Here is a 15,660-nt window from a genome sequence, read left to right on the forward strand (position 1 = left end):
AATTGCTCGTCGTGTCCTGGTGCTCTTGAACACCGCAAACCACCACGAGGTTGGCTACTGCCTATCCTCCACCTCGGCCTCCTCTCCTTTTCTCTTTATCTGTTTTTCTGAAATTTCACAACCACCAAATCAGTATACATTGGTTTAAATCAAGCTTTGTATCGCCAATACCGACCCACTTCGACCGATATAACACGATTCATGCATTGTATTAGCCGAACTAGATTTGGGGCCAATCGCAAACAGGCAATGTTGTCTCATCTCGACTGGGATGATTTGCTTTCCTCTATTTTGACTTCCTTGACACTATCCGAGTGCTACTTTCTCACTAGAATGGTATGGTAATGGTGGTACCATTTTATTTCGATAGTATTTCAAACCAAGGTATGTCGTACCGATACCAGTAGGCGTATCAATCGCCTACCGGACCGGTATGGTACTGGTTCCGAACCATTCTGCCGCGGGACCGCGCGCCCCAAAGGAGTCGGAACCGTTTTTCATGCTTGAACCGGACCGGTCCGATATGTGCTGAACCGGACCGTACCGGTTCAGCATACCATGTTTCAAACTATGCTCAACATCCAAATCTTTGAAAGCTGAAACTTTATCAGCAGCCACCAATTCCTAAGCATTGAAAGTAGGTGGCCCAAGGTCCAAAAAAGAAAAAAAAGGTGTAATAATGATGACCTAATTGTAGTGCTTTTTTTGTTTTGTATGCTTTCCTTTAGTTTTGTGTTTAGATTAGATGTTGTTGCACCAACTCTTCCGTAGTAAATATACAAATGAACAAATAACATATTCCATTATTACCCTGTGGTCCATATACAGAATTGTTTAAGATGGTATAAGCATACACTAAAACAACAAATATCAAGAGGGGCTTCATCAGGGAGAGGTACTTTAATTTGCGTTGAAAAATATAGAAAAACAAGCGGAAGAACTAAGGGAGGTAATATTGATGGATCTTATGAAAGGAAATATCAAAACAAACCTGACATAATGTTATAGGTGGGCCTAATCTAACACCTTATTATATGTAAATGGTGGGTTTGTTCGGACCATCATTGGAGCCATTTAAACAATTTCATACATAGTCAGGTTTGGAAACAGAACTTAGAGATTACCATTAAGTAAATTGTCTTCCTATTCAATTAATAAAAAGAACAACCATAGATAGAAGTTTTGACAAGAGCAAAATGAGTTGTTATAATCAAGGTTTGTGGTACCGGTCGGTATTGGTGCGCATCGACTGTACAATACCATACCGGTATTGAACCATTATACAGCATAGGGGGCATACCGATATTCAGTATGCCAAATCGGCCCTTGTACTGAGCATACCAATACTATAATAGGATAGCACCATTATGGGATTTAGTATCGAGACGACGAACCATGGTTATAATATTTGCTTAGGTTATGTTGTGTTGATCTTTTCTTCTAAGTAGACCCTCAAATGTCTAGAATAGTTCTGTGACATAGATCATTGTAGAGATGAATTATGATATGAAGCTTGTGGTCTAAGAAATGTATGGAACTACTATTACATGTGTATCACTATGAATGAGTTTAATGCTCCTAGTAATCATGAGTAGTTATGAGGATATATTGAAAAGATGAATTGTATAGGAAACAATGATTTTGTATGATAACAACATAAAGGGGCACCAAGACAATTATCTAGGGGAGATGGTTTTGAAGTCTGGGTAATGTCTTAGGAAAAGCATTATGAAACAACTATAAGAGCATACATCTATGGTGAAAGATGTAAGTGGCGATCATAGTTTATGCAGGTATAATTGTGGGTTCACCTGTGACCAAAGGAGCTACAAGGGCAATGTGGAAAAGTAAAGGGAAAAAACAAAAAACTAATGGAATGGACATATTTGTCAAAGACCTAGGGCCAAGAAGTTTCAAAAAGGGATATTTTAAAGGGGTCTTGATAATTATTCGCCTTACAAAAAATGGAATGCCTTGAGATATGAAGGCACCAAGCCAAAATGTTAACATGATTGTCCTTTTCTTAGTATCATACTCAAGGTATGGAGTCTTTTTCCGCGATGGTTTCATTTCTGCAGATTTATCAAGCACGTTAGTTTATTAATTATTTAAAAATAGTAAAATTTTGTTATGATGAAAAAAATATTTTGTACTTCAGAAAATACTTCGTACTTATCTAATACATAGTAATAATTTTTCATATTTTTGGATTATTTATATATTTTTAATAATTTTTAAATTTAAAAAATGTTTAAATAGTAAATGCAGAAAAATATGTTTTCTACTTCAGAAAATACTTCTGAATTATGTAATATGTTTTACAATTTTTTGTATTAATTATATATTTTTAAATTAAAAAAAATAATTTTTAAATATAAATATTTAAGAAAATTAATTTGAGCTCATATTTATGGGGAATCCTACCATGGATGCTATATATATTTAATTTAAAAATTATATATAATCTAAAAATTAAAAATTTTAGTTGAATTGTGTAGATCATTCATAGATCTACAATATATCATGAAATCATACCAAAATCGAAAAGTTTGGCATGATCTTCCCTTATTTTGGAAATTTTTTTGGCATTTTTCAGCGTTAAAAAAAGAAAAGAGGAGAAAATGAGGTAGGGAAGGGAAAATATACCATGTTTTTGGGCTGGATCCTCCTTGAATCGTTGAAATCAGTGCTTTTTTTTTTGGCTCCGGGGGGTGTGGGAAAATGGTGTAGGAATGCTTGAGAAGGCTTAGGAAGCCTTCGAAAAGTGGATCATCCACTGGTGAAGGATCAGATGACTCCTACAAAAGTGAGGAGGCCCAAATTGGGAATATTATCAAGACTTTAATACGTGTAACAAAAGCTATGGAGTTAGAAAGATAGGGCTAACAGAACCAAGTGAAACCCCAAAAGAGTCGAAAAAAGATGAGCCAAGCAAGACAGGATCTTGGCAAAGTTTTGACAACGAAGGAAAAGGGGTCCAAACTGAAGAATAGACCCTAACAAAGCATAAGAAAGTAGAGGTTAATCATTGATTCTCAGTGCAGTTCGACCAAAAATCTTGTATGAGAAAGGCTAGGCTACATGGTAGATCGAAAAATGGCAAGGCTAGAAAGGAGAATAGCATATTGCCAAATGTGCAATAATAGACCTCGATGATGGTTTTCCAGATGGAATATAAGATCATTTATTTAATTGTTGTCAAAGGATGTAGGTAAAGGTATAGAAGTCCAAGGCAACATCGAACAAACTTATGAGAGTTTATAGAAACGCTTGAAAATAAGGATGTAGAATGCTTGGTGAATGAGGACTGATAATGCTGCTGTTATTAGCTGAAACAAGATTTGTTCTTTAAGGTTATGGTCTAGGGTCATGTATCATTGGTGAGTATGCCCTAACAAGTTAGTATGATCCGTGCAGGAAGTCCCGAAGGACAGCACTACATAAGGTGTGAGGGTGGATTCAATAATGTTGTCTTCAGTTATAGGGTTTATTCCTCAAAGGAATGAATGGTCGAAAAACATTTATCAAGGCTGACCAAGAAACAGCGCAATGCATATCAAATATTAATTTGTCTAATAATGTGTCGATCCTGAGTTACTTATCGTGTCTACTTTTGGATTTCCTGTTGTTTCTGCGATAAGCAACTGATATACTGTTTATGCTTATTCACAGGGTGCGCCAAATCCAAAGGCAATTCACTCTTCAAAGGCTGTGGGTGAACCTCCGTTCTTTCTTGCTTCTGCAGTATTATTTGCCATCAAAGATGCAATTATAGCTGCTAGAGCAGAGGAAGGTTATCATGGCTGGTTTCCACTTGATAACCCAGCAACGCCTGAGAGGATCAGGATGGCTTGCATAGATGATTTCACCCGACCATTTGCAAGTGATGATTATCATCCCAAGCTCAGTGTTTGATGTCTAGTCTCTGCAATGGACATGCTTTCATTAGTTATCTGGTGTTTTTATCCATTCAGGCTTGTAAAGTCCCTGCGTACGTCTTTTTGCAGGGTGTGGATAATATTGTAATAAAAACGCCGACTGCTGATTAGATTGTGTCTAATATGCATCTTGTAATTTGAAAGATAAAATTCAGATAGAAGCCATGTATGTATAATGATACCGTTGCTCAAAATGATGCCTTCTTTAGGAATTAGACACCATTCATGCTAGAATCTTACAGGTACCATGGGCTTGTTTGGAAGATAAACAGCCAAACTTTAAATATAGGCTTATTTTTTCTCAGAAAATCTGAAAATGATTGATATATACATATGCGAAAGGTTATATCCAAACTTTATGTGCAGTAAAAATTTGGATTAGATGGCTAAATATTGCTAACCTAAGATGCTTTGCGAGAAAAGTTAGAGAACGCATGCCTTGGTTGCACGTAACAACATTGCATGGGCCCTTGTGTACGATAAATTCATCGTTTGGCATGCTACAAGGATTTGTTTCTCACTATTCGGATACTGGACTTTCTCACTGCTCTTGCCAATGCTAAAATTCTTTTTCTCTAACCAACCGTGTTGATAATTTGGGATCTGAATCAAGCATTATGTCTAATTTGCGTACTCGGTATTCTGTGAAGCAAAGTTAGATAAGGGAGAAAGACAAATCAAAGTCCTGGTATGTTATTGATTCGGTACAATATGGATTGGTATGTAGCAGTATGCATCTACAGCAAAACAACTTCTGTTCTCTTATTTTTTGTCATGGTACTACTTGAAATTAGACGATATGGGTGGATATAGTCTGATACACATTATGGTTTTGGACAGTATTAGATGATATGGTACAATACAGCTCAGTATGGGTCGGTATTGGATTTATATGGCTATATCAATCTGAATAGTATTTTTGTGCCAGATCTGGCATGATACGGTACCATACATCTCGAATCCGATGATTTGGGTGTATAACAAATATTGCTTAGAATTGATAATTGATAGGATAGACAAATGGCTAAATCAGAAGTTTGCAAAATTTGTATTTGCCGGTTCGAAGTTGACTAGTCGCTTTAGCACCATTTCATCCATCCTTCTATTATATTTTAATTTGACAAAATATTTTACCTAAAAAAGTTCAATGAATTTAAGGAGTTAGAGTTGCATATATATTGAAAATCATCATTTGACATGCTATACTAATAGTCGACTCGAGGAGTCAGTGCAGTACGGCTATGATTTACATCAGCTAACTAGGTGAGCTTGGACAGATTCCTATCAGATTATTTGCATTAAGGTCATCTCTAACTTTTTTTTGTGAGAAAACTTTAAAATGTATTTTGCAAGTAGAGATTTGTCTGTTCAAATGCAGGGATTTGTAAAATCATCATTTTATGGCATGATTGAAGGCTATTAGTGATAGAACATTTAAATTGGAAGAAAACATATACAACTGATGCAATGCACAATATTTAAATTCCTATATAGCTTCTCTCTCAAAAAAGAAAATAAAATCCCAATATACCTAAAATTGTCATATTTTGAAATTATTTTCTAATTGATATTCCGACCATAATCATATTTATTCTCTATGGTTGAGTTAGAATAATGAGCTTGTATATAGTCAAAGGACCAAAGCATAACCCCTAATTGGAACTGCATTAAAATGCCAACGCATAACTCCTAATGACATGATATCGAAGTACCAATAGATAACTCTCGCTGGCAGGGTATTGAAGTACCAACATATAATCCTTTTGGTAGATTGTCGAATTAACATATAATTCCCACTGGTAAGATATCAAAGAACCAACATATAATCATCACTAGCAGAGTATCAAAGTGCCAACATAAAACTCCTGTTAGCAAGATATTAAAGTGCCAATATGTAATCCTCACTGGTAGGATATCAAAGTGCTAATATGCAACCTCTACTAGCAAGGTATTAAAACATAGCTAGCTAAGATTCCAAATTTGAAATATAGTAAGGCTCTTTTTATAGAATAATATAAGTCATTCTAATCAAAATGTGCGCATTCCATCATAAAATTATTCTTGTTTTTTACTTATCTTGACCATTAGCATATAGGTAATTATTCCTGCTTTAACATTAATCCAGCAGCTTGCCGATCGGATTCAAGAGAAACGGTGGCCCAAGACCAAAGAAAAGAAGGAGATGTAGCTCACCTTGCCTCTGGCGATCTCCTCCGGCAGGCTAGACAATGAAAGCTCCGAGCTCCTCCGACGGAAAACCCAGAGATCCAAGTCTCTAATAGAAAATCTCCAAAGATGATGCCTAAGGAGAGGGGAAGAGTGAGGATTGGCTCAAATTAGGCCGGCTAACGATCTTCCTCATATGGTGGAATTGGAGGGGAAAACAGAGAAGGGAAAAGGAAACTCCGACCAGGAGTCTCCCTCCCCTACCATGCGGGCCGAGCAAGCGCTGTGGCCCAAAGGCCAGTATAGGCACAATAAGGTAGGTGCTTATAGCCTGAAACTCGGTCAGGCCTCGAATTCAAAGCCCAAGCATGATCTGAACTTTTTAGGCCAGGTTGAAAGCTCGGCTCTAGGTTGGGCCAACCTACATTGATCTTGCCAAATGCTTCTTGAAGTAATCCCATTTATATTGGACTAATATTTAGCCATTAAGGTTTTGAAATTATATGTATAATTGAGATAAAATGGCTTGGAAGGCCAACCCTACATGCAGTTTTCTGTTTTTGTCAGTGTCATTGTCGGTACCTAATATATATCTATAGATAATGTAGTAGGAATTTAGAAGGACGTACGGTTGGATTATTTAGGGGAGAAGGTAGGGTCGTAGTCCTTTTTGGACTTGTTCTGAAGTCCCTTCCTTTGGTTTTTTTTTTTGTTAATTTCATTCTTTTTGTCTTTTCTTGTTTTTGGCCTCCCTCCTCTATCTAGTATATTATTTTAAAATGATCTGTAATCTCACAAAGCTAACAACTCTGGGTTCATGACTGCCTTAGCTAATTTTGGGTAACATTTCCTTATTTCTATGGCAGGTTTGGGTTGTGATGCCAAAAAAATAAATAAAAAAAAAGATTAATCTTATTGACTATTAGATCTGTTAGGATGGCCATTTATGATTTGATCTGACAATTCGACCCACAAACAATCTGCTTTATATAAATTCAAATTTGATAAAAATGGATTTGAATTATAAACAGATCAACTTATCTAATTTTTTTTATTAAATGTATTGGGATTAGATCTTTGACTTATTTAATCAGTTCTAAGGTCAGATTATGAGGTGACTCGTTTAATCCATTTATGATACAACCTCTGTCCTTCCCTAACAAAAGCAACATGACAGGCATACTTCTTGAAGCAATCAAGACAGCTTGGAAACCAAGAAGGCACTCTTACTTTGGACTTTAAAATGTAAATTAAAAAATAACACAGTAAGAATGGGTGCACAATCAAACCCGTTGCTAGATTAGGGTTGGAATGCTCGGCGTCGCGGGGCCACTCAAACCGCGAAACGCATTGTTAGATGGAGCAAAACTTTGGGATGTTCGGCCTCATGAGCAGATTGGCCATAGGCAAGATGATGTCTCATCAAGCTTTCCTGTACTCTCATAGTAAAGCTAAAAATCGAAAATAAAAAGGCAAATGAAATATGTAGTTGATGAATTTTTCATCAAATACGTGACTGGTTATATAACACGACTCTTAAGTTGTAGAAGACTTTTACAACTTGCTGTTTAACGTCATCCCCTCAGAAATTGGTGGAATTCTAGTGAAAATTTAAGGCGAGAGGATGGACTTGTTGCTAGTGACTAGTTTCTTACAAAAAGGTACAAACAACCCTTAGGACAATGGAAATGAGATAGAATCTAGCCTAGTAGTACTCGGCATGGACTTGTTCAGGATGTTTGGCTACTTCTAAGATTTTCTCCAACTCCCAAGATTTTATATGATCTACTTCTATGTCATCGAATAATAATTAATAAAACATGATGTCATAAGACCACAGGGATGGAACGGAGATCGTTTCAAATGACAATGGGCATGTGTAAAGCTTAACACGTTTCAGATGCAGTTAAACTATGGCAAGTTGCTGCCTTCACTTGATGATTAATATAGTTTCACGGATAAGCTTCAAAAATCAGAGAATTGACAGCTAGTTCTGAGGGATGGCCAACTTCGTAAAACAAACAAGAAATCAAATGCGCATCCTTTGAAGTATCATCTAGAACGATGAGCTGGTCTTAAGGAAATCATTGTCTCCTTTATATACAATTGAAGTATAGTAGTATATACAAACTGAAATGATGACACTCCTCCATATCAATAATTAACTTAATCATTCAGCTGAATAATTCAATAAAAATGATGTCACTCCTACATATCAATTAACTCTAGTTAATCATTCAGCTGAATAATTCAAACTCTGACAAATGTCTGAACATTTACTGATTCAAATCTATAAACATGTTGATCTTTATTCGGATATTCTCTCTCCTCTCTTTTTCCGAGCTTACTTCCATGCTCTGAATAAGGTATCGACGTGACATTATGACTACATACCTCAAGGATGGTACCCTCCACAACCATCCGTAAGGATGGTTTGTCCTCCCTTTCGCATTGATAGTCTCGAACTTGAGATGTTTTGAGGAAAAGATGGGGATATGCAGCAGAACTCCTGTTATTTCTTTCGCATTGATACTTCTTTCTTTTTTTAATAATCTAGCATGAATATAGAGGGGTTATTTTAGCATAAATAAAGAGTGTACATAGGACACATAAAGAGTGTATATAACTTGCATGAAAACCAAAGTCTACTTTTGATGTCAAGATTATAAGAGTGTGGATGGCCATGATCCTACCATAAGAAAAGCTTTCTGCAAGTTGATTTTTACTTTTTAAAAGCCAGATAATTACATATTGGTGGCAGACTCGAGCTGTGATGGGAAATTTTACTTTTCAATTTTTTTGTCAGATTGGACTCAATATTACTTTCTTGTTTTTTCATTACCCTTTCCTCCCTCTTTGGGTAGGCACCTGTTATAGTTTGGAATAAATTTGGAATTCAATCTTTAGATACCTACTACCCGAATTCAATTATATATTATATATATATTTTTATAAAATTATATATATATATATATATTGTGAGAGGACTTGAATTCCAAATCTAAAGAATATTTAAACTCTATATTTACCACAAAGCTGCAAAAGTTATTTGTATTTAGATTGTTTGCCAAATTATTTATACCTATTTTTATTTGATATTATCCCTCTTTTTTCTTTTATCTTTTTCGTAAATTTGGGTCGGGTACCTAACCCAATTACTTAAGCATCCCAATCCTAAAGACTAATTAGATGGCTTTGGATATCCGACAGGTTTACTTTTTTTTATGAGATGGATTTAAGATTTTTGGTCCAATTTTTAATTGAACTTTGGATGAATTTGGATAGTAGAGTTTTAAACAAATTTGGATATAGGTAGGACAAATTTTACGAAAATACTACTTGTTGTCATTCCTAATACTAAGCTTGGTCATGTAGAACCATTCAAATTATGGTAAGTGTAACTTGCAGGCGTCATCTTTAACAAACATCAATTAGGCTATTGTTTATTATATTACAACAGAATTAATAAAAACGTAAGCTCCATATATTAAAGTTTAAGCTTCTCGTAACACATATTGCCGGGTCATCGATAATGATAATACTTTGCATTTAACTAACCTCGTCAACCATCAAGTATTGGTTATAAAAGGGACAGAGGATTGTGCATTGGACGACGCGCAGCCCATACTTCAGAGACTTGAAGATTTGCTTAGCTTTTGAAGAGATCGATGCGGATGGCTTGTCTAGAGAGCGCGAGGCTCAAGCTCGCGGTGTTGCTCTTTGTCATGGCCTGCAGCGTTATGACAGATGCATTCCCTGAACCCAAATCTCCTCCACCACCATCTCCTTCACCTCCATACTATTACTATTCACCTCCACCACCACCACCACCTTACAAATACACCTCACCTCCTCCACCACCTTACAAGTACTCGTCGCCTCCTCCACCACCTTACATGTACTCGTCGCCTCCTCCACCACCCTACTACGATTCCAAGAAATACCCTTCTCCGCCTCCCTATTATGATTATTATTATCACTCACCACCACCACCACCACCACCTTACAAGTACTCATCACCTCCCCCGCCACCATACAAATACTACTCGCCTCCTCCACCTTCCTACTACTACAACTCTCCACCCCCACCGGCTTATAAATATACCTCGCCACCTCCACCATCGTACTATCACCACTCTTATTATTATGACTTTCCATCTCCACCGCCATACAAGTACTACTCACCTCCTCCACCGCCATACTACTCACCTCCTCCACCGCCATACTACTCACCTCCTCCACCTTACAAATACTCCCCGCCTCCCCCACCTCCCTACCGTTAACGCTTCCAGATTCCCCTCTCCACCACCTTAAAAGTACTCCGCACCTCCTCTACCACCATACAAATACTACTCACTCCTCCACCCCCTTACTATTATCGCTATCCACCTCCTCCACCTTACAAGTACTCATCGGCACCACCGCCTCCCTATATTATTACCACTATCCTCTTCCACCAGCTTATTGTAAATCACCACCTCCACCATATATATTATTCGAAGTCTCCCGTTTCCATGATCACTGCCATCGTCACTATGGGCATGCAGATATATACTCCTTTACAGAATACGTATCAGAAATCTACTACCGAATGCTGCTAGATCGGGCCTTTATATATATTGTCTTATATTCTGTGTAGTTCTAAAAACCAGCATGGGGTTCCGAATCCCTGATTGTTAACAGCTCATATCCATGGGTTTTCGTTATATTTCTATTTTTATTTTGAAATGTGGAGCGAGTTCCTTGTGAGCTCCACGTTGCAGTAGCCCAGCTGGTATTCGTTGCTGTATGGATTGTTCATGGAAGACATTTATATATACTATTGCTTTTTCCATAGCTTGGATGCTTGTGAATCCGTGCTGCAACTTTACATATGGTGAGCCTGGAGTCGACTCCATTATGCTAAGGCTATACCTACAGGATATATTACTTTTTCTAAAATAAGAAGAAAAAATAAGTAGGTTGAGTGGAGCTTTCCTGGGGCCGGAGAGCTTGCTAAGAAACAATATCTTTGTTGACATTACATGCATGGCATTTGAAAGTTTCCGTGTAATTGGCATGGTCAACCGACCGTTGTCGATTTTTTTTCCGAGAAAACAACCATTATCAATTTTCCAGTTAATAGAATAGCATAGAGTGATTTAAGACGAGAGAGATATATACGGTGGTTGCTGTGCGCGTGAGAGAGAGATGCACTCGACGTCAAGGAAAATTGTCAGAGATACCAAAATTGTTTGTTGTTACAACAAATGAATAGCTTCAAAGTGATCTTTTGCGTCCGTTCAGAATCATTGGTACAATATTTTGCAGCGACTGTGACCTTTGCTATACTTGCGTAGTAATAAAGTGTAACAAAAAAACTATAATATAAGCTGGGCCCTACCAAAATGAAAGAAAGAGTCCCCTTTGCCATAGCTTCTCATGGGGTTTGAGTCCCCTTCGCCACGAGAAACCTTCCCCTGCTCAAACCAACTTCGCCATAGGCCCCTCCTCCTCCTCCTCCAAGACCTTACAGTCTCAAAACAACCCCCCTCTTACCACCATCTTCTCTCAGCCCCACCTGTCTCAGCAGCAGCTACTGTGAAATCCCACTACGTCGACCTCAAACTCCCCTTGTCAGGAGCTAACGCCATTCCACTGGGCGTCCGACGACAACCAGGAAAACTCCAGCCTTCCCCCATTCACCCCACTCCACCCCCACCCCTACCTGGTTACCGACCACAATCTAGGAGTGAAAGAAAGCGGTCTCTTAAACCTCCTCGGCCTAAGACTGTAGGTAAATAATGGATCAAAGTCTCTGAGCCCCGTCCTGGATTACCCAGGCGACCTAGCAAGCCCAGGCAGTACCACAAAAACCCCATCCTCCCGGAATGGTGGTGGTGCCCAGCTTCTGAAATTGAGGTGACAGATGAGGGGTGGAAATTTAACGAGCCCCTCACACGTCCTACCGAGGGGGAGAGACGTACGCCGACGTGCTCCGAAGGAGTATTCTCCAACCATCCCAACCGGCAGACATCAGTGAGCTTTCTTCCACTTCCCCCGGGAAAAGAGCATCAGTGACTTCGTCCTCACACAACAACTCCAGCATTGTTGACCATGAGGTACCTAGAGCCGACCGTAGCAACCACTTTCAGCCATTGCGGAGCACCATCCCCTAGGTAGCTAGTTTAGGCGGGCGTCCCACCCCAAAGAGTCTTACCCTTGTCCAAAGCATATGTAAGAACCCGGAACTGGGCCCGGTCCACTCGACCGGCCCAGTCAGCGGGATGGATCCTCCATCCGGAAGAAGAAGGAGGAGCCCTGCTTTAGGGCTTCCTTCTCCTTCCTCTCCTCCTTTGAGCCCACCGAAAGAGAGAGCCGCCGCACGCAGGGGGGGTTCTTCTTCGTGTGGCCACCGAGAGAGAGGGAGAGGGAGAGAGAGAGAGAGAGAGAGAGAGAGAGAGAGAGAGAGAGGAGCCACGGCACCGGATGGTCTTCTTCTTCCTTGCCGTCGGAGAAGAGAGGCGCCGGATCTTCATCGGGGCTAAGGTAAACTTCTCCTTCTCCTTGCTTGATGCTTGGCCATGATGTGTTGGGGGTTGGGGCCGGCCGATCGCCGAATTTGGGTCCAAAAGGGCTTGCCCTAGCCGTCGGCATGTTCGCCGCCGCCAATCGCCGGGGGTGGCCGGGCTTACTCCGCCACCTCCTGCCGCTGCCAAGGCCGGCCACCGCGGCCGCCTTGGGTTCGATCGAGAGAAGAGAAGAGGGGGCGGCGACAGGGGGTCATGGGTCCCCTGTTTCACCGAAGGAGAAGAAGGGAGTCGGGAGAGGAAAGAAGAAAAAGAAAAGAAGGAAAAAGAAAAGAAAGAAGAAAAGAAAAAGAAAAGAAAAGAAAAGAAAGAAAGAAAAAAACAAAGGAGGGTGGTTTACGGGTATGAACCCGGATCCGAACCCGAACCCGGGGTGCTAGACACTTCGGCAAGGTCGGCCCTGGGAGAATGTTAAAATTTAGGTTTTATATATATATTGTGATGCATTTTAAAAGAAAATATGGTTTTTGAATATTAAGTTCTGCGAGGGATTTGCGGAATTAATTGGATTTGTTGTGGATCGCGTTCGCAAGGTAAGTGATGTAACCTCTTTTCTAGATTTATCGGCAAACTATATATATGTTTCACGAATCGAATTATTCGTGATTTCGAATTTGATGCATGAATTTTATGTGTCTTTTAGAATATTATATGATTATGAAGGAACGTATTTGCTTCTGATTTGAATTGTGTTTAATTGCTCTGATATTGTACCTTTTGGCTTGGAACACTAAACATAATGTAAGAAAAGATTATGACTTGAAATAGATTCAGACTTGCAGTCGGGCTATGTTGAGGACCCTGCTAATGGGGGCTAATACATTGGTACCGCAAGAAGAATAGTCGGTGATATGACCCTACCACAGGAAATATGTGGTCATAGTTCCTGGCTGTTGAGTTGAATCTGATAAATTGAAAGAAATTAAGATATGAACGACATTTGGTTTTGACATTGTATGTTTTTTTTATATATATAACTGAAATATGAAATAGAGAACAAACTGAACTATCGACCTAGCTATGTTGAGGACCCCGCCAATGGGGGCAGATACGTTGGCAATTGACTGTCCTGAGGGACTCACCGCAAGAAGATTAGTCGGTGTTAATGACCCCGCCACAGGAAACATGTGGTCATAGTCCAGGATCGACATGATAAATTGAATATATGAAAGAATCTTGAAACCGTGAAAAGAATCTTTTGAACTTAAAACATATATGACTTATACTTTGGAACTGCATATTTATTTATTTTCCACATATTATTGCTTGATTTATCTAGCTAGAGTGTTCATTACTTACTGGGCTGTCTAGCTCATTATACCATCTCTTGTTGTTTTACAGATTTCGAGAACTAGTTTATTGGAGATTCAAAATGGAAGAGCGACTAGAAGGATTTGTGGCACAAGTTATCTTAGATTAGGGTTATTTAAGTTGATTTGTTATTATGGACATTTGTTATGATTGGTGGACTTTTGTTAGTTTAAGGACTAGGTTTCTGCATGTTGGTAAATGATTATTCCGCTGCGTATTTAGACTTGTGAGTCATTATGACTTGAGTTAGTCAATGAAATAAGATTGCATTTATTCTGTTCAATTATTCTAGAATTTCATAATTGAGGTGTTTGGTAGATGCCTTGCATGCTCGTGGGGAGAGTTTCCTACGGGTGTGCGGCGGTTGGCGCGACCCCCGACTCGCGATCTCGGGACGGGGGCGTGACAACTTAAGTGGTATCAGAGCATACATGGATAGAATATAAGACAAAGAATCATACACGATATGAGTGTAGGTGGGTATACACTAGGGACATTGGGACGTTAGGTGTGAAGAATGTGATGATTATTCTTATATATATAAAAAAAATTTAATTTAATTCGGTGAGCTTTTTTTTATGAGTCTGCTGTTATTTGATGCATATAGGTCAGGATGCCTCAACGTCGGACGAAAAAGACTACTGTTAGTGCTGCAGATGCGACACCGAACCGGCATGCTGACAGCACACCCCAACGGGTTGGGAGTATCCCTCAGCAGGAGGGAGTCGTGAGCCCTCAAACAGGACAGGAACCGGGCTTAAGCCAGGTTATGTAGACCATGGTGGGCCTCATGCAAATGCAACAGCAGGTGCAACAGCAGTTGCTCAACAACAAGCACAGTTGCTCCAGACACAGCCACAACAAGGATGAGGGGAACAGTGTGAACATCGTAGCAGCATAGTTGAATTTAAGAGGCTGGCTCCTCCAGCTTTTCAGGGGACTACAGAACCTTTGGAAGCAGACAATTGGCTTACAGAGATGGAAAAAGCATTTGCTGTCTTAAGATGCCGGGACGATGAAAAACTTTTGTTTGCATCATACATGTTGCAGGGAGAAGCATTTAATTGGTGGCAGATGTTGGAGCATAAATTTGAGCATGATGGGACCTCTCACTTGGGATAAATTTCGAAAAGCATTCTATATAAATATTTTCCTCGGAGTGTAAGGACACAGAAGGAACAAGAATTTATCCATTTGAAGCAAAGGGGCATGACAGTGGCCGAATATGAAGCCAAATTCACAGAACTAGCCTGTTGCCCAGATAGACAACCCAAGAGGGGGGGTGAATTGGGTTTTAAAATAATTTAGCTATTTAAAACGTTGTGAATGACTAATTAAAACTATTGCAAGTTGTTTAATTAATTGCTATGTGCTGTGAGTGATATGAGAGGAAGAAGAAGAGAGGCAATTAATCACAAACACCAAGTTTTATAGTAGTTCGGAGCTAACCCTTGCTCCTACGTCCACTCCCCAAGTCTCACTTGGGAATTCACTATAACCCCCTTGGATTACAGCCGGTTGTTTTCCAAGCTCACAACCAAACTTGTTGTTTTACGAGCTCACAACGAACTCGGTCGGTTTTCCCAGGCTCACCGACTAGAACCACCCCGATTGTTTTCCCGGGATCACAATCGAACCCTTACACACGTTGGTTTTACACTCGGCTCACCAACCAA

At 39.4% G+C, this 15,660-nt stretch overlaps 2 protein-coding genes and 1 long non-coding RNA gene across 5 annotated transcripts in view; all 3 read left to right on the forward strand.

Moving 5' to 3' along the window:
- The window catches only part of LOC103715913 (xanthine dehydrogenase-like), a 43,832-nt gene extending 39,682 nt beyond the window's left edge, over positions 1-4,150 (forward strand). For both annotated transcript variants that reach the window (XM_039127448.1, XM_039127449.1), the window contains exon 14: positions 3,673-4,150. In XM_039127448.1, the coding sequence (XP_038983376.1) occupies positions 3,673-3,915 (243 nt within the window). In that variant the 3' untranslated portion in view covers positions 3,916-4,150. The remainder of the gene's footprint in view (positions 1-3,672) is intronic.
- A 5,451-nt stretch (positions 4,151-9,601) lies between these two features.
- Positions 9,602-10,940, forward strand: LOC120111229 (extensin-like). Its single transcript, XM_039127787.1, has one exon. The coding sequence runs from the start codon at positions 9,773-9,775 to the stop codon at positions 10,385-10,387; it is 615 nt and encodes a 204-aa protein (XP_038983715.1). The 5' UTR covers positions 9,602-9,772; the 3' UTR covers positions 10,388-10,940.
- Positions 10,941-11,847: 907 nt separating this feature from the next.
- LOC120111230 lies at positions 11,848-14,267 on the forward strand. Of its 2 annotated transcripts, none has more exons than XR_005512310.1 (2): positions 11,848-12,632; positions 14,015-14,267. It is a non-coding gene; the product is annotated as an uncharacterized LOC120111230 (long non-coding RNA). The 2 variants fall into 2 exon arrangements; XR_005512309.1 differs by lacking the exon at positions 11,848-12,632 and adding an exon at positions 13,163-13,206.
- Positions 14,268-15,660: the final 1,393 nt, after the last annotated feature.

The sequence above is a fragment of the Phoenix dactylifera genome, chromosome 6 (assembly GCF_009389715.1).
Source record: "Phoenix dactylifera cultivar Barhee BC4 chromosome 6, palm_55x_up_171113_PBpolish2nd_filt_p, whole genome shotgun sequence".
Lineage (NCBI taxonomy): Eukaryota > Viridiplantae > Streptophyta > Magnoliopsida > Arecales > Arecaceae > Phoenix > Phoenix dactylifera.